The 26800-nt window shown below is 41.2% G+C and overlaps 1 protein-coding gene and 1 long non-coding RNA gene across 2 annotated transcripts in view; one reads left to right on the forward strand and one right to left on the reverse strand.

Moving 5' to 3' along the window:
• Nucleotides 1–223: 223 nt before the first annotated feature.
• LOC125297379 (interferon-induced protein 44-like) overlaps nt 224–26800 on the forward strand; it is a 43822-nt gene continuing 17245 nt past the window's right edge. Inside the window, exons 1-3 of the mRNA XM_048247730.1 lie at nt 224–290; nt 12060–12120; nt 12373–12406. Coding sequence (XP_048103687.1) covers nt 12072–12120; nt 12373–12406 — 83 coding nt within the window. The 5' untranslated portion in view covers nt 224–290; nt 12060–12071. The remainder of the gene's footprint in view (nt 291–12059; nt 12121–12372; nt 12407–26800) is intronic.
• On the reverse strand, nt 13004–18250 carry LOC125297447. Its single transcript, XR_007194035.1, has 3 exons — nt 16761–18250; nt 16488–16657; nt 13004–13089 (listed from the first exon to the last, which is right to left on the reverse strand). It is a non-coding gene; the product is annotated as an uncharacterized LOC125297447 (long non-coding RNA).

A 26800-nucleotide genomic window follows, 5' to 3' on the forward strand; every position in this document is an offset into this window, starting at 1 on the left:
TTTTCCTCTGTATTGCTGCCATCCCATGTTTGGACTTTTTTAAAGTTTTTTATTAATCAACTTTTTCAGGTTAATTGTGAAAAATTCCCCCTCCCATCTATGCCTATGCCACATACTGTGTCTTTAAGGAAACAATCTCAACACTGAAGGATGGGCTCTAGTGCTGTGTGACGTTATCTAAGCTGTAAAACCTTTCATAACAGCTTCTTGCAGGAACACAAAGTTCACTCTGAAACAGGTAACAGCCAGTACAGGTGGCATATATCTTCGGTGGTTAAAAAGATCTCAAGGTGAGTGCCTTTACATATTTTAAATATGGTAATCAGGGATAGAAAATAATGGTTTTAGCTGCTTGCTTTACTCAAGGGTTAAATGTTGTCCTTGTGCTGGTTTCCTGCGACCCCATACCCAAAAGGGAGGCTTCACCAACCCGTAACTGAAGTGTTTCATTTGCAGAGTGTCTGATGCAACAATTAGCTTGACTTGAAAACTACATATGAGTAGGAATCTGACACCTGTTTCTGTAATAAGGCCCAAGGTGTCAGATTCCTACTCATATGTAGTTTTCAAGTCATGCAGGGGTCTTTCTAAAATATAGAGTCTGACATTGAACCAATAGGTATGATTCTGGTGACTTGACTAAATAGCATCAACTTAATGTAGTGCTATACTTAATGTCCAGTGTTTTATGTGTATAGAGGGTTTGAAACATGAATTAATTTTCAGCGTGTTATTGATTCAGTAATAGACTTAGAGAGCATGTTACACTTCAGGCTTAATGTTTCCCTAGTGCTGATTTCCAGTAAGTTCCATAAAGTGCCTTTACAACTCTTGGACATGAGCCAAATTTGATCCAACAGTTAGCTGAAGCACTATACAGACAGAAAAAAAAAATTTTTTTTATTGGTTTTAAAAGTTGACCGATTTGGCTAGAATTAACCATCTGTATAATGCAATTGAAAAGTTATCCACAAGGTCAGGCTGTGGGAATATTTATAATGCCCTTTCAGTCAGACAAGACAAAAACTTTAGCCCTTTAAGACAGTTAACAAAGAAAGCCCTTGACTTATGAGTATGTTATAAACAACAGCAGCTTGTAAGAGTTTGGACTGCCAGCATAAAGTCTGTTTCAGCTGTAGCTCAGCTCTTGACTGACACAAACAACCAATTACAGTAAAACAACCAAAGTGCCTTTATATATTCTTGACACTAAGCATGTTTTATGATAATTTCATCATATCCACATTCTGACTGTAATTTAATTGAGCATAAACCACTGTGTTTCTAAGAGACAGATAGTTGAAATGTAGTGAAACTCCTTGTAAATCCTTGTAAATAATACAGATGTAAAAATAATACAGTCTGTCTATATTTTAAATCAGTGTTTCTCAAAGTGTGGTCCGGGGACCACTGGTGGCCAGCAAGCTATCCCAAGTGGTACTCCACTACATTTTCTGACAGCTGAAGTACAGCTGACCCTAATGCTAACCTCAACCCATTGCCCGCCCCATTGTCTGTCCAGTGGATCTTATCTAGCATTAGTCACTTCTGACTGGCGTCTCTCTGTCTATGTTCTGCACAGGGCTGACGGCTCTTCCTTGATCTAATTTGCCCACATGTCCAAATGCTGACTTGAACTCTGAACATTCTTGGTGTGCCTTTCACTCACTAACTTTTCTCATCACTTCATTCACGTAATCGATTAGGCTATAAAAGTATAAAATACTTTTGGTGTGGTCTCCTTTTCATGTCATTTCACCTTTGAATCAGGGAGAGACAAGCGCCCCCTGGTGGAGATTGGGGAAAAGAGACATAACAGCCCTTTTGCCTCTTTTATTAATGCCTTTCTTCATTGACTTCTTCATTGACAATAAAGACCATACCCTCAAAACAAAACTAGCACACATAAACAAAGGAGTCCTAAGACAAATACGCAATTGATCACATATTCAAAGACATGCAGGCAAATGTGTGACAGATCAATGCTAACGCAGGTAGGCCTACTAATCACCTTTACTTTCTTTGGTTGTATGATAGTCCGTGATTCACATTAGTTTTGGCTATCACCGCAATTAGGCTACTAAACGCAAGGCTTACCCAAGTTCTAGGCTATTCTGTCGCCACATTTATAATATTGCTATAAAACCTTCGTTAGTAACAGTCAATACTTTTGCCTGCATCAAATCGTGCATTCGCATTCAGTGTGCTACCATCGGCTTAACGTGAGTTCTAAGCGTCTTTGTATGCTTATATCTGATTTCACTTGACTGTGAATGCATGTATATATGTTGTAAAACATGTAAAATAAATGAATGACACTGGCACTACGCACAAATTAATGTAGCCTAAACTTACACGCGACTTTCCTAATAACTTAAGTTCTCTCGCGTCACTGACAGTAGCTAGAATGCATAAAAAAAACACCGGGAAAAACAGTGTTCAGTCCACCAAGTCATAAGCTATCGGCGCTGCGCAGCAACAGTTGTGATATTTATCTTAACGGAGTGTAATCGTAGGTAATGTCATGTATGAAAACTAGTATTGTTAGGCAATACTATAAGTGCAAGTCCAGGGCAGCTGAGGTGTGGAGATGACATCATCGATACGCAAGCAGGATGTGCGGTTTTCGCTGTCTAAACGAACTCAAGCGGACTCACGGTTTCAGATTTCTCCACTCTGGGACCAGGTTTCAGAAAAGTGCGGTTTCGGGCAGTGCGTTTACAGGATTCGTTTGGACGCTCGGCCAAGACGAAGCAAAACCTCTGCGTTTAACCTAAAAAGCGTCTCTGTGTGGACAGGCCCTTTGATAGCAGGAAAAATCTTCACGATAGGCCTATTAACTAACCACCCGATTCACGTTGGCTGGGGGGAAGGGGGGCCATCAGACATTTGTGCCCAGTTTTATCCGGCCCTGCCCCCAACAAATCACACCTTCCCACCTCTGACAGCTTAAAAGAAGTCAAGAGGACTCCTTACTCACAGACCTATTCACAAACCTGCGGCATTTTGCCGTGTTTTGAAATCCTATGCAGCTACAAAAGCTTCCAATCGTGAGGAAGCAATTTTGCATTGTAGGCATAACTAACATGCAATAACGCCGCCAACAAGCTTAAGTCGAGAGGACTCCTAACTCACTAAGACCTATTTATAAACAGCTTTTTTGTGGCATTTTACGTTATGATGTTTTGAAATCGTAGCCTATATGCTTAACAGGAGCTTCAATCGCGAGGGAACAATTTTGCATTCATAAAAGGGATGCAATAACGCCACCAACAACAACCAAAACTACTCATTGTTAACATGTAAATGAAATGTAACGTTTCATTGTGAATCAAATTAAAATGTTCTCCTCTTTGCAAACGTAGCCCAGGCATATGGTGACTGATTAATTTAATAATGTTGCAAAGGTAGGCTACTGCATCAATCCAAAGGCCTATGTTTCATTAGGCTACTAGGCTATTTGTTTTGCCTTACTCTTTATTCATTTAGGCTAGGCCTTTTTATTCAGTTATTAATCATCTTCCGTCCTTCGCACTACTTGTGTAGCGCACGCATTCTCCGACCTGTCACCTGTCACTCATCATTGGAAGAGAGGTGTTTGGAATTCCTGCGTTACAATCGTCAGCCAATCAAGGTGGTCACTTCAGTCAAGCTCGTGCATGACTAATGACGTCATCCATAGCCACGAAGACTCACTCCTAGTTTAGGAGTTGTCTGAAAGGCTTTGTGAATAGCCTACGGCCCCAGTTATTCATCATCTTCCGTCCTTGTGTAGCGCACGCATTCTGAGACCTGCCACCTGTCACTCATCATCGTAAGGGAGGTGTTTGGAATCATGCCCGCGTTACAATCATCAGCCAATCAGCCAATCAAGGTGGTCACGCTTGCCCATTTACCCAAATTAATGGTCGAATATTACTGATGATCATTGTTATTTAAGAACATGCAGTGTGCGTAGGGTACCAAAAACATCTTGCTCGTAAAAAAGCATCATAACGCACATTCTGGCAGGTCTGTTATTTACTGTAGGCTGCGCAAACCACAGGCCTTTATTTTGGGCATTCATTCATTCATTCATTAAACCTAATTCAATTTATTCTCGGAAGGTCATTGAGGGAAGCCCTCATTTTCAATGAAGCCGAGATTACAGAAGCGAAGCAAAGCGCTCCACAAACAAGACAACATTCGAGGCCTTCTGTTGAAGAATTTTATATAAAGCCTGCGCCAACAGTAATCCTCCTGCCCCTGATAGGCCGTGGATAGTGTGGAATGTTCAAGTAATAACACAATCCAATGTGTGTCTCAATTGTCCCCCACTGACCACCTCACACATTTCTCTAGATTTTGCAACGAACTTACATGACACAATGCCATAAAATATGCCAGTTTTAGGACACAGAATAATGTTTGTAATGATACCAGGTAGGCATACGTTTAACAGTACCTAACAAATAATGAGCTATTCATTGTCGAAGGTGCATGGAGAAGTGAAATTCTTACTTTGGAAAAAAAACATTTGCCGATTTCATCGCCGATCATCAGAATATTGCAACAGATTCTGTGTTCTGGACTGCAGGTAACTTGTTAAGCCAGTGGTTCTCAAACTTTTATTTCATTCCCCACTTTGATTAAGGGGCATGACTGATGATAGTGGAGATAACGTGTTATCCCGAGGCTTTTGCAAGTCAGCATCTTCGTTTTCGATGTCCCAAACGGAGAGCCATACTCATTTTAGCGATCTCTATGCTACTCACAAAAATGTAGGCATGGGGACATGATGAAGTAGGCTATCCAACTGTCGTGTGTTAAATTATTGTGATTACGAGCCAGTGGTTTTCAAACATTATGCGTGACTCGGACATCTAACTAAATGCAACAGGTTCATATCGTCCTCGCATTCGCAAAATGAGGACCAGTGTTTTGTCAAATTGCAAATAGCTATTCGTTTTAACGATTTTTTTATGATAGTATGAAGTGCTTTTTGTATAGGCTACTATCTTAATCTTGGAATATGGGGAGGGAAGTGACGCATCTGCAGTCAGCCAAATATGAATGTAATTCTGCGGCTTAAAGCAGATGTATTTGTTTATTGTACAGAAAAATAAAAATGACATGTCAAGCAGTCAATTGACTACATTGCAGTCAAGAAGTAGGGCAAATTAAGACACTGTTTTGATTTGCGTAGTTGCGTTACCCCCAACACTGACAATAACATAGACAGCAAATTAAGATATTTTTTTGTTTTGTGGAGCGGCACCAGTAGGCTATCAAAGGCAGATTTCGATTTTCGCTACCACCGTGTAGTCAAGCCTTAAGCCATACCCAAGTAGCCTTAATCGAGGTAATGTTTAATTACGATTTATTTTGTTATTGAATTCGTAGGCTGGGATTCCTCTCGGTAACAATTACGTTTAAAGGTAGCCTAGCCTCCTGCTTTTTCAGAGAAGGGCGGCAGTCAGGCTACTGACAGGCGATGTACAGTGGCAGCGGCGACGCACAGTGGCTGAAAGTGGTACTAAAGCTTCACGCAGCTTCACGCCTCGTAATGCGCGACTGAAGTGGCCATTTGAAAGCGATGCCCACTGTATGTACGCCACCGTTCAACAGCCCACACGCAAGCTAAGGCTTCCTTTTCCACTGTAGCATATTTACGCTCAGCGGCAGATAGAGCTCGAGATGCAAACGCCACAGTCCTTTCAACCTTGTCTGAGCCCACCTGTGAAGGTACGCCACCTAATTCATAATCTGATGCATTTGTGGACACTATGGTATGCAGTGTGGGATCAAACGATGCTAGGGCCTGGCTATACAGTAACATTTTTGTTTTTTTATATATAGATTTTTTTATTTTATTTATTGCAAACACCATTGACATTACAGAAAATGCAACACTACGACATGCACAAGAATACTACATAAGACAAACAGATGTACATTACACAAACACATACTGTAGCTTAACAAGACATCACATTGACTTGACTTCTTAACACAACATAACGTTAATACCAGAAAGGCTAAGGATGATTTGGGTCCAGGATGATTACAGATATGATTATCAGGGATGAAATTGATGACCGGAATGAAAAGAAGGGGGGATGGGTAGTGAGTGTGTGAGGATGTATATGTGTGTGTGTGTGTGTGCATACTGTATGTGTTGGGCCAGGAGGAGAGAAGCTGGAACACAGAGAGGGAGGGTTTCAGAGGAGAGGAGTTGTAATTATTCTGTTAAAGATAGGTGTAATAATAAGAATAACTGATTGCCTGACTGATTGACAACCTGGGCACCTATTAATGGCCACAGTTCCACCCAGCCCCCGCAGTTATACGGCGACGAGCTGACAGAGGGGAGGACCTGCGTGCCACCCAACCCCCCAGGCCCCCAGCATATGCACACATCCCCCACTACCACGACCAACCACACCTCGCCCCTAGACCTCCACCCAACACGCCACTCTTGACCTAAATATGTATGTGAATGGCTAGGTTCAGGGCTCTATCTAGTGTGTAGCATTAAAAGAAGTGGGCATGCATGGTGAATATCTGTCAGGATTTCCCCATGCACACCACACTTACCCTGTGTAAGATGTATGCCTCCTCTGTAATGTGTGCATTAAAATAAGTAAGGCATGCAGATAGACACCTGATGAGGCATCTACCTGCACTCCACTCTTACCCTAGCCTGTTTTGTAGTTTTTGTTTATGTTTGATGAATGTTACCTAACATGTAGTGCAATTAAAAGAGAGTAAAGCGTGCTGTGTGCTTCCAGGACAAGGCGTGTGCATGAGCGTATGATGAGGGTGCACAACGGGGGCCCAGGGCCAATAGATAACCCACAGGACCCAACCAATGCCAAACCCACACAGCGACCCGCCAGGACCGAGTCTCCCAAGCCATCCAATGGGGCCCCGGCAGAATAACGATGGGAGAGGCAGAGAGAAAGACTGAAATTAGTAAAGTTATCAGAGAAATAAATAAAAGGGGGAGGGGAAGAAGGAGATGCTATTTATTTGCTATTTATAATAATAATAATAATAATAATAATAAAAATAATAGTTCCAGCTACCATCCCCTGCCCAGTGTTCGATGATATGTGTATCTGTTGATGAAGTGTGTTATGATGGTGTGGAGATGGATCTCAGGCAAAGAGGGTCAGGACTGTAAGTAGGTGATAAAGGGGTACCAAGGAGAGGTTGTATCCTGAGTATTGATTAAGTTTGTAGTTGATAGGTTTTCTAATGATATATAGCAGTGGTCTCCAACACGGTGCCCGCGGGCACCAGGTAGCCCGCGGGACGGCTATGAGGCGCCCCCAGCGCACTTTCTAAAAATAGCCAACAGGTCGCCTGCAGATCACGCTCTAAAAACACGCTCCATTGTGAAGTTTTCAATAGATATTTAAGTCTAGACCTAGCCTGGCAGGCCATCCTATATCATTGAAATGTATAGTCTGGAATCGAACCATTCACCTCGCTTAATCCAAGGGGCGGGCAGAGAATTGTCTTTCAAACTGCCTAGGCATGCAATAGGCCAGCGCTACGACCAATCAGAACAAAGAGCAGGATGACGTGGCCAGAGCAATGAAAACAGTGAACGGGGAAGTAAACTTTTACCGTATCCAGTCGGCAAAACGGCAAATACATCCTTCTTTGAAAGGAATGACTTAAGTGCATTGTGTTGCTCAACTTTCAAAGAAAAGCACAAGTCCAACTCCTCCAAAGTTGACGCCAACGCCGATTCAAACAACCGCTCTTCGTTCGCCATAGCCACCTTCCTTGTTGCTACCATTGCAGGACTGTCATTATCCTGTTAAGCCCGCCTTAAGACTCTCTAACAAAATAGAGCGCTGTGATTGGATGACGTCCACGGCGTCAGCCAATAGAAATCCCTATGGTTTGATACTAGACGTACAGGCTGAGCAAATTAATTTGCCGCCACTTTGGAGAAGTTGGACTTGTGCTTTTCTTTGAAAGTTGAGCAACAAGTTTGTGATATTTCCTTTGAGTTCACGGTTTTCTAATGCGAGTGTGTCGATCTGTGATTGGGAAAATTCGAGGCTGGCTTTTAAGTCCTTAATATCTGCGTGCAGATGTTCCAGTATTGCAAGTTTGCTGTTTATGGATTGTAATAAACTGACCTCGATGGATGTAGAAGTAACGCAAGGTGATTCTGGTTCAGTCTCTGTTGAGTAGTCACAGGTGCGTTTCTTGCTGGGTTCAGATGCCATAACGTCCAGAATGAAGAGGTTGCCGTCGGAAAAGGTGGAGAATATAATCCGGTTTTTGATGAGAGTTGTAGAGAGGTAGTAATTGTTTTTCTCTTCTCAGTCTCGCGATGTTCAGTGCATCATCTCATCATCCAGTAACATTTTTTTAACAGTCGAGAAACTAGTCTTCGTCAGACCACTGAAACTCACTGTCAATAGTTCTAAGACATGCGCACATCGGTTCCACCACAGTAGTGTGGTTTGGCAAGAATTTTGAGTACCAAGGAAGTAGCGTAGAGTTGAGGCATCAGAAGGCGCAGGAGCATTGGCAATAGCCTGTATACGCTCTGAGTCAGGTTGAAGGCCATTGGTTGAGACAATATGCCCTAAGAAAGGCAGGCTGTGCTGGCGGAAACGGCACTTCTCTTCATTAAGCTGCAGGCCAGCAGATTTCAGCCGGTGTTGAACAGCTTCCAGGGCCTTGTCGTGGGCAGGCATGTCACAACCATGTATCATGATGTCGTCAAGGTAGTTTTGTACCCCTGCGAGGCCAGCAAGGACGATGCTCATTATTTTCTGAAATGCAGCAGGTGCTGAAGCTAGTCTGCATGGTACACGACAGAAACAAAACAACCCATCGTGGGTAATGAATTGTTGTAAGATCACGACTGTTTTCATGCAGAGGCATTTGGTAAGCACTTGTCAGGTCAATTGTAGAAAATACAGTGGCACCCTTCAATTTGGACAGCAGTTCATCCATATGAGGCAATGGAAAAGCATCCACAATGACCACTTTGTTGGGTTCGCGCAGGTCAACACAGGTCGACACCTGACTTTTTCTGTGTGACAACAATTGATGACACCCATGCTGATGCATCAATCCTCTCAATTACACCTGCGGTTTGTAGATGGTGCTGTTCCTCCGTCACTGCATTTCGAACTGACAATGGCAGGCGATGGAGCTTTTGGCGAACTGGTGTAACTTTATAATCAATTTTCACCAAATGGACAAAGTTCTTAGCACAGCCTTAGTTGATCGCTGTTAGAGAGTGTTACCCACATAACTAGCATCTGTTTTTCAATGCTTAGCGTCATTGTAGCCTAAATTTAGCAACAGTTTACCAGCTTGTGCTCTCTCACTCACACACACACTCACACCATGCGTAGGCTGCATGCACACATCGCGGACAATTAATAAGGATTTACACATTATACTGTAGAGAGAGTCCTGTAAAAGTAGCCTATACTGTTTGTGAAGCTGTCCTACTGTAAAACTAAACATAGCCTTCTGATAAACTATTCAGAGATGGACATCAGAAAAGGGAGGTATGATAATTTTGCCCACATTAACGGTAACATTAACATTTATGCTGGTAATAGCCAGGGTGCTGTGATTTGATCAATGGTTTAATGGCAAACTCAAATAAGTTTGCTGCATTTGTAAATGTACCCTATAATAATATGCACAGAATCAGAGTAGCCATCTGTGTAGATTATTATAGGCTACATTTGCAAATTATCACCAAAAGTCAGTATGAAGGCTTTAGTAGGCTATTTAAGCTACAATGAACTGCAGTATTGCCAGGATGTCTATAGGACCCTTGCCTGGGAGGGAAGTATATCTCAATTTTGACTAAAAATAAGCTTCCCTTGTGTTAGTAGGAAAGCCTATTAAATTCATGCAGTGAGTATAGGCCTACTTATGCCTATGTGTTTGGATGTTGCTGGATAGTGGCTGCTACAACAATTGAGGGAGAGAGTGCTGGAGGAGGAGGAGGAGGAGAAGAAGGTCGAAGAGAGGGAGAAGAGAGGGAGAAAGAGCACAGGCTGGGCAGTCCAGTACCAGGCAGGAGGAGGAGGAGGAGGAGGAGAGACAGGCAAGAAACGGATGAGGACATGATGGGGGCTAGACGTAAAACTATTCAGTATGGAGTATGGAGGAGGACGTCTGTGACCTAGGGGAGATATGTGATGGTCCAAATCAGGCTAGCCATTTATTTCATATTGCGCACACAGTTAATTATTTTTTTTTTTATGTATTGGGAGTTGGGGGCCTGTGCCCCAGCAAAGCTCTAGGTCTAGAATCGCCCCTGACAAAAGTGTCCAGTCTTTTTGCATTGCCTACATGTTGCTCTTGCTGCTGGGCAATTTGTTGCATTAGCTAAGTGGGCATCAGATCCACAGCGATAACATTTTCTTTTACCTTTAACAGGTGCGTTGGAACTAGCAGCATTCACATGCTTCCCTCTCCCCTTTCGTTTGAATGTATGCTGCACTGCCTGTACTGGGGCAACACGTGTGTCTGTTATTGCCTTGGCTTGGTCTGCAGCAGACTCAATTTGAGTAGCCAAAGTCACAGCTCTCTGTAGTGTAAGATCAGGGTCAAACAACAGTCTTTCACGTATCCTTGGGTTGCACACATTTTCTATCAGCTGATCACGAATCATTTCGTCTGCACGATCGCCAAAATCACAAGTTGACACTAATTCACGCAGAGCTGCGACATGCTGGAGTATTGACTCGCGTTCTGGGGCTCCACCACTGATTAGTCGTTAAACTAGGCCTTAAGCACATTCACAGCTGTGTCAAGCATGGTACCTGTGTTGGGAAGTGAGTAGAAAAGTCTTTGTCCCTCACCACAGTGTAGTAGGACAGCTCTTTTCCACCAACCTCCACCATGGGGCACCATAAAGCCAAAGCAATGGTAAAAATAATAATAATAATAATAATAATAATATATTTGGTATATTCTATATGTAGCTACTGTTGTACGCACGCGCCAATTTGTTGTTGCATACCCCTCAAAACATGGGTAGCTGCGGCCCTGCTGGCAACTGGCCAATCTTCTCCAGTCGCGTTGATAACTAGCAAGTAGTTTTCGAAGATTTGTAGCCACCGGGGCATGGAAGGAAAAAACTTGGAAAAGGCACGTTTGCAGCCGTCATCACTGGAGAAGTAGAAGATGAATCTTGTCGCCAATTTGGTAATGTTTTATGTAAGGAATGGCAGAGTATACGGACGGTACTTTACTCAGTCAAGAAACATGGCATCAGTAGAACATGGCAGCATGTACGGAAGCATAACTACATCATTTGTAAACATCCTGTATACCTACTTCCTGTAGTTTTAATTAAGCAGAGAACACAACAAGCTCACCTGGTAAAGCTTCTCATCATGTATCTTGTATCATGTGATGTCTTGTTGACTCTCTGTCTGGTGTGGCTATTAGTGGCAGACAGGATGACGTGCCAAGCAACAGGGTCCTGCTTCATGCATGTTACACCAGTGTTTTATTTCTTACAGTCTCTCTCTCTCTGTGTGTGGGTGTGGGTGTGTGTGTGTGTGTGTGTGTGTGTGTAACATGGATTGTTAGGACACTGGGGATCATCGATAAGATGTGACAAATTAAAAAAAATAAAATAATTCTTGAGCGTGCTACGGCAAGATTTCACAAAGCCACGTCACAAACAATTGATAACTGGTCAGCTGCTATATCTTTTTTCTTCAAACACTTGATGTGTCTCTGAAGTCATGAAATGTAGCCTACTGTATGTTTTGTTTTTTCTTTGTAAATACTTGTGTATCTCAGCCAGCACTGTAAGTGTACCCCCCCTCAATTTGTTATGTTTTGTTTTTGTTTACATTTTACATTATGCATTGCTGTTTGGTGTGTCATTTATTTGTTTTTTTTTATGTGAAAGCAATAAAAATATATTAACAAAAAAATATTTCTTTGGGGTTTACAGTGACTTAAGTCTAGTGTATTTGTAAAGAAAATATGTTTTACAACTTGGAATCAAAATCACAACAAAACTGTCCTTTACCAGATTATTTATTTTTTTCCCCTCTCAGAAACAGCCAGACATGGGAGGATCAAAATCTACGGAGTGCCCTCCTCCGCCCCCTTCTCCATGTAAGGGCACTCTTCCTGTTAAATCTTCCTGTTAAATCACCAGCACTTACATTTAGGACCTATTCTTCCAACATTGTGTACAGGTTATAATTTTCCGTTTCAAAGACATGAAATACAATATCTGGACATCAAACTGATATATCTGCTATTTTGTTAATGAGAACTAATGACAACTATACGTTCTGATGGGTTTTTGGTGTTCTCTGATTCATTAGTTAATAAATTAATTTGTGTTATTAATTTGTTTCACAGTGCTGCCAGAACCCTGGAGGATACTGGATGGGAGGTGAGTTTACTTCCAAAGACCCTCAGATTCACTAAAAAACCAGCAAGAACACAGCTAACTGAATGTGTCGCGAGTGTGATTCCTTTGTTTACGACTAGATTGATTATATCTGTAACGTGAATTACTTGTATATATGTAAGTTTCGCTTGGAATGGTAAATTCCATGAAAGACACGACGCAACTGAGATGCATCTTTAATATATTCATGTTTAAAACTGTAGATATTAGGTATTAATCCACAAAGAGGCAAAAGGTTACTAACACACAAGCATCATAGGCGAGCATGAGAGCAACAAGTCTGTTGAAGTCTTATTATTATTTGTAGGACTATGTATTTCCACAGCTGAACCAAACAGACTAGATTCCCAAACTGAACCTTTTCCTCTGTGGAATACACAGTGAGGTTATTTCAAGGTTTGCTAATATGCAGTGATTGTGTGAAAATGTAACAGGATATTCTTAATGGATTACATCAGTGGTCCCCAAAAGTTTTCTTCAGAGGGCCAGTTCACTATGCCTGGCTCTAAAAGAGGGCCAGAGACTCGGAGGATGTCAGTAACCGTAAATATCTTAGTGCTGTGTACAACAGCAGTCTACCTTAGTTGGGGTCTGTTGATGGGAAAATGTCTGCACAATGTCCGCCTCCTTGTAGTTCCTGTCAAGGTTGCCATGGTTGGGGACACCTGATCAGGCACAGGCAAGATCTATATTTAATACAATGTAACAATATACAATGTTTATTCAAAATTTGTGAACTCTGAACTCAAGTTGTAAACAAGCAATATCCTACAAATAATTTTTCTCAAACTCTGAGAGTTTTATTTAGTGCTGGAAAAAAACATCTGAAATGACCACCATTTTCACTTTCACTCATGTGGTGTGAACTCTGCTGTCTTTGTTTGAACATTCGAAGAACAAGTAAATAAACAGTGTTGGGAGTAATGCGTTACAAAGTAACGCGTTACTGTAATTCCACTACTTTTAGTGGTAACAAGCATGTAACGAAGTATTTTTGTAAATCAAGTAATGCAATTACAATTACTGAAATTTCAAAGAGTTTTTTACTTGCGTTACTCTGTTGATCTTGAATGAACGACTGCAGACAAGATGACAGATGCACATTTGCTGCTTCTGATCTAACGTCTCCCGACCTTAGCTGTGTTTCTAGTTTCTGTGTTTCTTGTGTACATGTTTAGATTGCAGATGCATTCTTTACAGTTAACAGGAGCCTCCTCACATTCCTCCTTATTTCGGATTTATGCTAAAACACACACGGGTGCACTAGGCTACAATTTAAATGGGCATCTTAAAAGCCTTTTCCCTTTCGTTTCCATCTCGTAAGCTCCACTACAGTAAAAGCGCATCATTGTTTATCTCTGCTCATTATATCAATTTCTCATTCTTACAACATAGCCACGCCACAACACCAATAGGCCTACATACAGTAGCCTTGGCACAAGCAAGCACACGTTTAACTCGAGAGGAAAATGCAGATTTCACTTACCAGAAACCTCCAAATAGCCTACCGTACGTACTACAGCGACTTGAGTTATTTGCACAGTGTGTTTACATCGGAATTGACGCCCATGGTGTTATGGATTCATTTGTCAGCGACGGAACATGCAACTTCTCTCTGGAACACCTTATCAGCTGAAGAATAACCCGACAAACACGGGACGTCCCCCGGACTTTATGCCGACATTCACGACGTCCCCGATTGGTCCCGAACGTCATGTTCTCTAGCAGACGTTCCGGTGACCTTATTGACGTCCGGAGCAAGTTATCGTTTGGTTATTGCGTGACGTCCGGTGCAGGACTTTCTGGGGACGTCACCGTCAGGTCCCTCGGATGACATTTGCATTTGGTCATTTCAAATACCTCCTAAGGACCCAACAATAACGTTATACTGGGGACATGGGGGGGGGGGGTGGCAGCGGAGTTGAGAGCGCTCTGGCTACCACCTGCAGGACGGAGACATCACATCCATGCACGACTTCATGTTACACGTCTGGGGATGACTAAAGTATATCTATCTAGTCTCTTGCAGTAGCTGCATTAGCCTACCGTAGTCTAAGGCAACATATCATACAGTTTATGAAGTTGTGCGTCTATGAGCAAGTAGAACCTCTACTTTGCTCATAGACGCAAAATAAACTGGGAAAAGGGTTGTAAACTCAAAATGTATGTTTAGGGTTGTCTAGCAACTGAAGTGACTAATTTGTAAAGCAAAACGATCTAGCTCTACATTGCAGAAGAATTACGGATACTGCTTCTTCATGACTTGTTTAAATGTCATTGTAATTTATTTGACGCATGTTAGCGTTTAAAAGTGTCACATAGCTGTCCCCGATGTCACAGCAGCTCCTTGTGGAAACAGCAAAGAGTGCACATATCCGATGAGATTTCTGACGAGGAGCAGAAGCCTCACCAGAGCCTTACTGTTTATTAAAAAAAACAATGATATAGAATAGAAACATCTGGAATCTATTTATTTCATCTTAAAGTTGGCTACAAAGAGCATTCATAGCCTAGAGAAAACGATACATTTGTCTTTATCTGCAATCAGGGCTGTAGTCAAGACCACCTTTGTCGAGTCCAAGACAAGTCCAAGACCAGGACTAGTCGAGACCAAGTCAAGACCGAGTCAAAAGAGGTTCGAGTCCAAGTCAAGACCGAGTCCAAAAAGATTCGAGTCCCGAGTCAAGACCGAGTCCAGGAGAGAAAAAACAAGTCGTATGCATGACAGTATCAAGACAATCATTTTGAGTTATTATTTGTTGATCTAAAAGCAAAACAGTGTCAGTACTCCCAGGATTTGTAGGTATAACCATTTCCCTTGATATCATATAACCTAATCTATAGAAAACAGAATGATATATGGTGATACCTCATAATAGCAGTGTTAGAACTGATACAAAGACCAATCCACTACTATTACCACTGCTAGGTACTAGTACTGAGCATTTGAGCAACTAAAGACAATATAGCTTCACTCCACATAGAAAAGAAGTGACCAGTATTACAGAGTGTACCCCTATTGTTGGTTTATGCCTTCCCTGAAAAAAATATTGTATTACATTGGTATTTGGATGTGGGTTAATGGGAAAAACATCTTTTTTCAGAAAGCGTTAAAGTTTGGTTACACAACAATGAACAGAGTGTAATTTAACATATGTTCTTTTTATTTTAGAACAAAGTGCAGAATTTTAAAATAAAACCATGAGGAAGTTCATTAAGTTGGTTGGGTCACACACACACACACACTATGTCTCTCTCTCACTCACACGCACACACACACACACACACACACACACACACAGGAGGTGGATCAAAATCAACTGTTCCAAAGTCAGTTGTATCCTTCAATAAACATAAACGTCTTACAAGAAAAACAAATCTGAGTACATTTTCAACAAACTTGTACATGAATGTGTAACAACTACTTTTTTTTAAATAAAACAACTATTTTAAAACAAAACCATCAGGAAGTTCAGTAAGTTGGTTGGGTCACATACACAAACACACACACACACACACACACACACACACACACACACTATCTATCTCACTCACTCACTCATTCACTCACACACTCACTCACAAGGAGGTGGATCAAAATCAATTGTTCCAAAATCAGTTGTATCCTTCAATAGCTTTTTTAGCATAAAGCTCTTACAAGAAAAACAAATCTGAGTAAATTATCAACAAACTTTTAGTGCAGCACTTTGTTTGCAGGTGAGGTAAGTAAAGCTGCTAATGAATGTGTAACAACAAAAACAAGTCTGTGTACATTATCAACAAACTTGTACATGGATGTGTAACAACTACTTACAAAAGTGGTTTGTTGCACTTCAGAAAATATAAGGAGGCATTTCTGGCTCTAAACTGGCTCTATGGGGCCTCATAATGAGCCCTCCAGCACTAAACACTCTTTCTACTGGTGCTGAAGAAGCCGGTACAGACGGCACTTTGACAGCTATAGGGCATGCAAATGACGGTATTTGTCCTTGTTTTTCAACCAAAATACAAGGGCACTGTCCTCTGCCGGACAGCTCTGAATGTCCTCCAGGTATGCATTTACCTCACTGTTGACACTTGGATGATATCCATGGGTGGAATTGTTCTTTTTGTGAGTTTTATATTTTGCCAGGAGCCGTGGAATCTTGGCGTTTGGGGGAGAATCCTGGGTTGGTTCTGTGAGTTCCTCACAGATGTCCAGGTCCACTTTCTTAGCCTGAGCGATCAAGCTGTCTGGAAAAAAAGAAAACAGAAATAAATTTGACTCACTTCTTCTTCCACTTCAATAACCTTGCAAATACACTGTACCTTAAAGGGGGGATTTTGAAATATATACCTGTTAGTGACTTCTGCAGTTCCTTCTTTGTACGTTGTATGGTGGTAGCACTGCCACTGGTCCTGACATCCAACTCGACCCAGTTCAACCCGAACTGAGGGTCCAGCATCGCTCCCTGCATATATATATCATGGCCAAATGGCAAATCTTTCCTCTCTTTTAAGTGAGGCTCTGAGGGCCCTGGTCAGTGGCCTACATAGTCTCTTTTCACTATCCATATCTGATAAGTGAGAATGTAGCTCGAGGACAGTAGGGACAACCATGCTGATGGTAACAATTTTGTCACCCTCTGTCAATTCAGTGGCCTCAGCAAACGGTTCAAGAATTAGTGTAAGTTCTCTACACTGGGCCCATTCACGTGAGCTGAGGACAACATTTGCAAAGTCCACTGAGCACATCTGAGTTAGTGCAGTATGATCTAATTCGATGACTGCTTGTATTTGTCTGAACTGCGAATTCCACCTTGTGACATTTGAGACTGGAATGCTTTTACCACTTCCAAAAACAGCCTCAAACCGATCCTTAAAGACAGTGCTACTATGCAGAAGACTGGCACGTTTGGCTATTTTTGAGAGTGCCCGAGACATCACTTTTACTTCTTTCATCCCATCCCCAATAACCAGTTGAAGACTGTGGGCAAAGCAGGATAGCCGTTGACGGGAACCAAGGACAATGTCTGTATCTAGCTGTTCCCCAACCATGTCCTCCTCCTGCTCACTGTCATCCTCACTATCATCTGAGTGGTCTGCCATAATGACGTTAAAAGCCTTCTTCATGTTAGCTGCATTATCAGTGATGATAAAATCTACCTTATCACTGATATTGTATTCCTCAAGTATTTCATCAAATGCAGCTGAAATGTTTTCAGAGCTGTGACGCCCTTTGAATCTCCTGCAGTCAAGCAGGTAGGACTTCAGAGTGTACCCACTGGCTGAAGAGTTGAGAACATGAGCTGTAACTCCAAGTTAAGATCTCATTGTGCGGTCTGACCATATATCAGCAGTTATAGAGATTGATTTCTGATCTACTAGACTGGACTTGATGCACCCTTTCACTCTCATCACTAGTTGAGGTATCTCTTTGCTGGTTATCGTTGTTCTGGAGATTGGGGTGTACCTTTCATCCATGGTGCGTAGAAAATTTCAGAAATGTTCATTTTCCACGATTGATATAGGTAGACAGCAGCCAATGATAAGGTCATGGATGATCATTTGGTGGATAGCCTGCTGCCTTGATGAACTAGCATTATAAACTTGAACTTGTAATGGTTGTTGCTGAAATGCATCAATCGTTGGCTGTGAATCCCCCTGTTGCAGTCCTTGCCGATACTCCTGCAGGCTGCAGATGGAAATACAAAAGCATCTATAAGTGTTGGAATGGAATAACAGGCAGATAATAAGCTTTATTTAAAGATAAGTGAAATCTGTATTCCCAATTATCCATTCATGCCCATAATCAAACTAAAGAAAGTTGTGTCTGAATTTTCAAACTATTAGCCTAGTAAATGGATTTCTTTGTTTATTAAATGTTCTATGAAACTGAAATGGCATTCAAAGCTGTGTCCAGATACTGACATGAAGGGAGAGTCATATTTGCAGTAGTACTTTTTTATACTTTTTTTCTGACTGGACATATTCCAAAATGTCTGTTACAGAATATATTAAATACTGCACACACATTTTAAAAAAAGTTTTAAATAGGCATAGAATTGATATTCCACATTCAAACGGCAACTCAAATATAGCCTATACATCAAAAATTCAATTTACTAGACACTCTGTGGTCGGGAGGATTATTTTGACCTTAAATAGGCTATAGCTTGCTATCGGAAATGTTATTTGCGACGCCCTTAAGCAGGCAGCCTTACATTTGAGATCATAGCCACTCGCACTCCCTCATAAGTCAACTTCTATGCATGTGGCCTGACTTACAGTTTATTTTGATCAGATAACTACACAGTGATAACACGTTAACAAAGTTATATTACTCAGTGACATAAATTAACAAGCAACTCGGCAATATATATTAACTTTGCTCCATTACATTTCCATTTTATTTCAGAGACGTGCAGCATGCTTGTGCCTCCTGCTAGTTAAACGTGAATCTTTATGCTAGCTCCCTCAAGATTTTGAAGAGTAATGTTAGTAGTAGCTGGCTGTGGCTAAGCCTCTCAATTTAAAACTGAGGAATTTGGAAAACATCACCAGTGTCAAACATCACCCAAAATCACCACCTTTCACATAAATATGACACACAGACACAGTTACCACCATACGTTATCATGTCTTAGCCTGGCGTATAACTTTAAGGCATGTCTTAGCCTGATGCAAAGTTTACTTAACCCTAGCAGCTAAGGTTAATGTTAGCGTGACCGTTCATTTGTAGCTAACACAACCACAAACGTAATACAATAATACATGACAACCAATAATTATCATAATCGTAAATTTGATTTTTCATATACCTCATGAAACCAGTAATACCAGGCGTAAGTTACCTTTATCTTCCCCTATGCTGGCTAATGTTAACTGCTTAACACATAAGGCTAAGCACCTCTGGAACACCTCTCCACTGCTTGTGCTGGAAACAGAGAGTGATCCTGATGGTTTATATAATCTGTGTCCCAGGCTAACTTTATTACTGCAGAATTGAAGGACATCGTTTGTCAGTCAGTCTCCGGGTCTGTACACAGGGCTGAGTGTGAAGCAATAAAAATGAAATGACTTGGAGATGCAGGTATCTTTTTTTCCCAAGAAAGCCTCTTCTGCTGTTTTTGATGAAGATACACTAGTATGTGATTGGTTATCAAGTGGCCAGTGAAGTGTTTTTCCTCCAATATTATCAGAAACATAATAAAAGAGACCAAAAGCCATATTTGGCAAGACACCAGTGTCAAGTGCATATCACACTCCTATGCTTAGCTTGGGTGGTTGTGAGGCCTGCAGGGAAGAACTCATGGACCAGGAGGGGGAGGGCTACTGGGGGTCCCGTTCAGCAGCCCTCTCGCTTTCCCCTGTGCTGGTCTTTCTTGTCTGCATCCCTAGAGAGATGCCCATCTTTCGATAGAGTGACAATGTCCGGTCACCATATGTGACTGTCTTGGTTGCCTGAATTGTCGGCAGAACATCTTCTGGCCACAGTCTGCTCTGAGGTCCTCCTTTGGTAGCATCAGCGCCAGCCCATTTACGTCCTCGCTTTTTTTCTTCTCCTGTGATGATGTGTCCCTGTCTGTATTTCATTCAGTTTGAGGGTCTTCTCTAAATTTGCAGCTTCACCTCCATTCTCTATCAGCTCCTCATCTGTACGTTGGGGATTGCTGAGATAAGGCTTTTATCTGAAATTTCGTACTTAAAGTCCAGTTCTTGGGTAATGCTCATTGGGGCCTATGCAGCAGACCTGACGATGTCCAAGACCGACTCTTCAGACTCCACCATCTACAGAGGCTTGTAGGAGAGTTTTCTTTCTGGCCGGCCCCATCTGTCCAAAGATCTAATTTTCTGAGGTAAATCCCAGGCACCGACCAGTCACTGGGGCTGTGGGGTCTTTCAGCTTCCAGCTTTTCCCTTAAGGCCCCTTTATCTACTTTCTCCAGAGGCAGCAGTTGCTGACTGTGCTTACAGAAGCTGTGTATAGTCTTTTTAACTGCTCCAGTTCTTGTTGTCTGCTCTTGTCTTTTGGGGTCTGAAGGTGTTTTATTTGGCTTAACAGCCTATAATGACAAGAGGTCTCTGAGGAATTGTCTCAGCATCTTCTTCACTTGCCTCAATCTCATCCAAACTCCTCTCCACCATTCTTGTTAATGCACGCCTAGACTGTCCTTCAAATCCACCCACAGGTTTGCTGCATTTAATGTGATAGCACACTTTGATGAGATCAGGAGTTTGCAGTGTCAGTAGCTTTATTAAGCCACAGTGTCTTGTAATTCCTCCATATCTTCCGATTTCTTCTCTAAGCAGGAGTGTCCGTCGGATACCGTCTCCTCAAGTACTCAGAAGTCTTCTGCTGGCTCTGGCTCGCAAAAAATATGTTGCACACGCAGAGAAAAGAAGAGACAATATTCTTCAGTGCCACATATTTTATTTTTTTTAAAGTTTGATCTGAAATCAAATAAAGCATCAAAACAAAAGTGCATGAGTGGCTTGATACTTCGTTAGTCTCGTTGGCCGAATAACTAACCCGAGACTTGCTGTTTTACATTAACATTAACTTCGCATTACAAACAGCAATGCATTAACATTCTGGTTGTCAAGCATAATCACCCGCCAAATATCCCAAACAGCCTACTCGTTCACATCAGGCTATGATGGCTAGTTACTGGTTCGAGCAGACTGGCTTAGCTAGCTAGCATCGATTACAAATAAACATGTATTTAACGGTGAACACATTTTACAGCGTGTATCATCTGCTCAAACATTACACAAATTACTAACAAATGAATTACATATCCTTCCTGTGATTTCGGACTCACCTGAAATCAAATAAAACATCAAAACAAAAGTGCATGAGTGGCTTTGATACTTTTTCGTCTCGTTGGCTTGAATAACTAACCGAGACTTGCTGCTGGCTAGTGGCTACCTAATACCAGCGTTATCTCACAGCGCCACCCATGACACTTTCGGTACTGCATATTGTGAGTCTTAATTAAAAAAGACCAAAAATAAGAATGGGGGTCTGACCAAAACAAGAAACAAAGTACTTAACAACAGCCACAACCTTCTATGGCGCCACATATATCATAATCGTTTGATTTTTCATATATCTCATGAAACCAGTAATACCAGACGTAAGTTACCTTTATCTTCCCCTATGCTGGCTAATGTTAACGTTAACACATAAGGCTAAGCACCTCTGGAGCACCTCTCAGAAACTCCTGATGGTTTATATAAGCGAACTTTATTACTGCTATTGGAGGACATCGTTTGTCAGTCAGTGTGTGTGAGTGTGAAGCAATAAAAATGAAATGACGCAGATGCAGGGCGCGCGAAGATACACTAGTATGTGATTGGTTATCAAGTGGCCAGTGTTTTTCCTCCAATATTATCAGAAACATAATAAAGAGACCAAAAGCCATATTTGGCAAGACCAGTGGCAGAGTCCGAGACAAGTCCGAGTCCAAATACCAGCGAGTCCGAGACAAGTCCGAGACCATAGAAAAACGGTCTCGAGTCCGGACTCGAGTCCAAGACCGGACTCGAGTACTACAGCCCTGTCTGCAATGTTCCAGGAAGAAAGGCTGACATTTATAGGCTGTCCCTGTTTGATCACAGGTCCAAGAAAACGAGTGGATATAACGTCAATGCATTCTAGTTATATTTCATGTACTTTATTTCATGTTGAGTTTTGCTTCCCAGCATGCATTGCGATTCATTTAGTATTTTTGGCTATTATTAGTTTTTAATATTTTGAAACAATATGGTTTGAACAATTTATCTTAGGCTAGCCTAGGCCTACTCTGATTATGTTTTGAACAATATGCTACGGGATATGCCCATTAAAACGTCGTATTAGTTTATTAAGAAAATGACACCGTAGACACCATGTCTACTTATCATTTGTGTAATGCATTCGGAGGACGTGATTTCATACATGCGTGAAAATATGAGGTGAGTGAAGTTGATTGTGTAGTTGTCGAGCAAGTCATTAATGTGTGTTCATGTTCCGTCTACCTCTCTCCTAGCAACGCTCAGACATACAGGATGTAATTCTGTACCAAATCGCGCTTCATGTTTTTTTTTTTTTTACCATCGCGGAAATATAAACGTTGCGTGCATAACGTCGCGGTGACCATTACAGGACGTCCTCTCAAAGTCTTGTGGATGTCTTTTAGACCTCCCGAACAGAGGTCCGCGGGACGTAAAGGGAACCCTACACAATGTCGAGGAGGTGATGTTCGCCAGGGGACCTTTAGGGGACGTCGCCAGGACTTTATTTTGTTTACTGGGAACCTTCTGCATAGTGCGCGACAACCCCAAACCCTCGGATGCACATAAGAACTTATTTCGGTAGGTCAGCACTTGTGCAGCGCAGGCTTTTCCCAAACTGGTGGTGCTTATATGCTATATAATACAACTGTGTTCAAAGCAGGATGAGGATAACCTAAGGTTGTATGTGTGTGTGAGCAGACAATAACTGCTTTGAAAATAGGCCATTTAACATGGTTTCACATTACATCCCATTGAACTCATTCCATGTAGCCTACAGAAGGATTGCAATCATTTGTGAAAGGTTTAGTATGAATGTTGAGTCATGTCTCATGAAACAGTCATGAATGCTTTATGTGCAGTTTATGACAGCTGCTATGAATGTGTTATGAACTCACCCGTCAAGTAAAGTGTTACCCATTTTCTTGGCTAATGTCAAGTTGTCATGACAAAGACACCGTCAAATAATGTCATCTTGGCTAATGTCAAGTTGTCATAATGATGACACCCAAACAATGTCAACTTGACATTCCAAAAACCGAATGACACATTATGACAGTAGTCATAAACATCAGTAATGTGTCATTAATGTGCATGACATGTGTCATGTCATTGTTATGACAGTTACATGTCACCCTTATGTAGACCCCTTCAAATAAAGTGTTACCAAATATTATTATTATTATTATTATTATTATTATTATATTATCAAATATTACTGATGATCATTGTTATTTAAGAACATGCAGTGCGCGTAGGGCACCAAAAACATCTTGCTCGTAAAAAATCATCATACCACACATTGTGGCGGGTCTGTTATTTAACCTAGGCTACTTACTGTAGGCTGAGCAAACCACAGGCCTTTATTTTGGGCTTTATTATTTTTCGCGTTCAGTGTGGGGTATAAACAAGCTGAGAATTTAGCGGTGTCATGTCTGCCTGTCACAGACGTGGGGAGCTCTTTGAAGCTTGGGATAATGTGGTACAGTTACTACAGTAACAGTATTTTATTTTACTTCTTATGGAATATTTTTTTTTCACTTTTATAAAGGCTTTGTTTGAATGCTGTTGGAACAAATAGTTGTTGATTATAAAGGCAACTTTCTGTTGCAATATTCTGTGTGTTCTGGACTGCAGGTAACTTGTTAAGCCAGTGGTTCTCAAACTTTTTCTTTCATTCCCCACTTTGATCAAGGGGGCATTGACTGATGATAGTGGAGATAACGTGTTATCCCGAGGCCTTTGCAAGTCAGCATCTCTGACGGTAGTCTACCCTATTAAGAATATAAGTTTTCGATGTCCCAAACGGAGAGCCATACTTTATTGTTTTTAACGATCACTATGCTACTCACCAAAATGTAGGCATGGGAACATGAAGTATCCAACTGTCGTGTGTTAAATTATTGTGATTACGAGCCAGTGGTTTTCAAACATTATGCGTGACTCGGACATCTAACGAAATGGAACAGGCTCATATCGTCCTCGCATTCGCAAAATGAGGACATAGGCTACAGACTGCTCAGATAACAGGTGTAGCTACCTCCAGTTTTGCACGGGTTTAGTCAAGTTATAGGTCATAGTTGTCTAAGCCTCTATTGCGTAGCCTGTTAAAAACGTCGCTAGATAGTATTAAATCGCCAACAACATTGTTTTCTACAGAAGCCTACCCAAGGCTACAGATTAATTCTGAACAGGCTCATTATCACACAAGACACTGTTTTGATTTGCGTAGTTGCGTTACCCCCAACACTGACAATAACGTAGATGTACAGTGGCAGAGCGACGCAGTGGCTGAAAGTGGGACTAAAGTTTCACACAGCTTCACGCCGCATAATGCACGACTGAAGTGACCATTTGAAAGCAACGCCCACTGTACACTCTTGAACTCTGTTTTATGATCTGTGAATGCACAATTTTCTATGTGATTCTGTACCATTGTTGCACAACGTTGCCTTTAGGCAACAAAAAAATATTTCAGGTGAGGGGTTCAAAAAAAAAAAAAATATTTTTTATCAATAAAATATCCCAAAATGAACCAATAAATGATGTGAAGTTATTTTTATCATGTATCATCAAAATCTGTGCAGTAGAGGGTTAACAATTAATTGATAAACTTTTAGAGCACTTTAGAATACATTGTTTGCAGATAGGCCTACATTTCAAACTGTTTTCAATGGCAAACTCGAAACAGTGCCAAAACAACCAATGGACAAAAAGTATTACAATATGTGTAATGTTAAGACTTGCCATAGAGAATGAATGGGGGAAAGTAGTTAGGTTATAGTTTGATGGTGTCATACTCCTGTGTGGGCCCGATGCTATATGCCATGGACATGGTTTGGGGGCTACCCAAAATGAGGTGGTGGGTGTCGTTGTTTGGGGACCACTGGATTACATGTAATGAAAATAAAAGAGCTGTCATGATAAGGCTGTTACTCCAGACTCCCTGAGAGAGGTCATGGACAAGAGAAACCCAAAATAACTGAGATCATCCTCGTAATGTCTAAATTTCTTTAAACTACATGTCTTTAAAGTGTAGACATTTAACAGCTAAAGAGTTATCTAATTACTTGGAATTTCCCCACAGTAGATGAATTGAAGAGTTTAGATGCAAAAGCCTAACATATAGTAAAAGCCTTTTGTATATATAATCCATCATGGGCAGATTTACCCCATCCAGCAGGTCTCAGGTCAGCTCTTTGCCTCTGATGAAAATTTAGGCAAATTGGCAAAGTTTTGTAAAAGCACTCAGTATTACATTGTAACAACTATATGTAGGTACCCACAAATACATTATGCAAGTACAATGATAGTACCTGATAGTACATGTTGTTACACAGGTTGTACCACTGTACCTAATTAGGTCGGTACACTGTAACAGCGACACATTAAAATAAAGTGTTACCAAATGTTTTATATTTCACAGGTCATTGAAGACCATGTTAATAATGATATTCACATGCCCATAATGCATGTTTGGCATAGCGCCACCAACTGGCAACAGAAAGAATGACAATTACACTGATGTCACATGATCAATTTTAACATACTGCTCCTAGACGGTTTGTCAGATTCATGTGAAATTTGGCAAACATTATGCCAAGATGTCGCTGATGTTAAATTGTGAAGGGATTTTTGATATGTTGTAATATGTCATGATTTTAATATCTCACCATATAAACAGGAAATGTGTCATAAACTCACAGTGCATTAAATGAATGGTCTGAAACTTCCCAGGTTAATAGATATTATGATTATGATTATATTCAGAAACCCAATGGGCCTGCCTGGCATAGCACCACCACCTGGCCAAGTAGGAAATGTGCCAGAAATGGACAATGCCCTAAGTGATTGATCTGAAACTTCATAAAATATTGGATATCATTATGGTGATGATATTCACACATATAATTCACATGCCTAGCATAGCGCCACCATCTGGCCAAACAGGAAACATGCCAGAAATGCTCTATGCTTTGAATGAATGGTCTGAAACTTCTCAGGTTAATAGATATTATAATTATGATGATATCCAGAGACCCTATGGGCCTACCTGGCATAGCGCCACCACCTGGCCAAGCAGGAAAATGTGCCAGAAATTGGTAATGCCTATATTGGTTGATCTGAAACTTTGCAAAATATTGGATATCATTAGTGTGATGATATTCCCATGTGTAATTCAAATGCTTAATATACCGCCCCCATCTGGCCAAAAAGTGTTTCAGAAATGTTATTTGCTTAAAATGAATAATCTCAAATTTCTCAGGTTAATTTATATTATGATTATGATGACACACAATGGGCCTGCCTTGCATTGCGCCCCCACCTGGCCAAGCAAGTAAATGTGCCAGAAAATAACATGCAAAAACAAATAGCACACACATCAAATATGTACATTTTACAAATGCACCACGTCGGTGCTTTGTTGGATTCTGAAATGTCACGGGTTGCGGCCCGCAGGTGCTCGGGCCCGCCATTGCCGCTTGCGGCTATATTGTTAAACATAGTTTTGGATTCAGTGGCAAGATTTCTTGATTGTACAGTGCCTGTCTCTCAGTAATGTTTTAAAATGAGAGCTTCGTCAGCTGGCAGTAGGCTACTTTGTCGGTAGTCATGAGA

Source organism: Alosa alosa, chromosome 7 (assembly GCF_017589495.1).
Source record: "Alosa alosa isolate M-15738 ecotype Scorff River chromosome 7, AALO_Geno_1.1, whole genome shotgun sequence".
NCBI lineage: Eukaryota > Metazoa > Chordata > Actinopteri > Clupeiformes > Clupeidae > Alosa > Alosa alosa.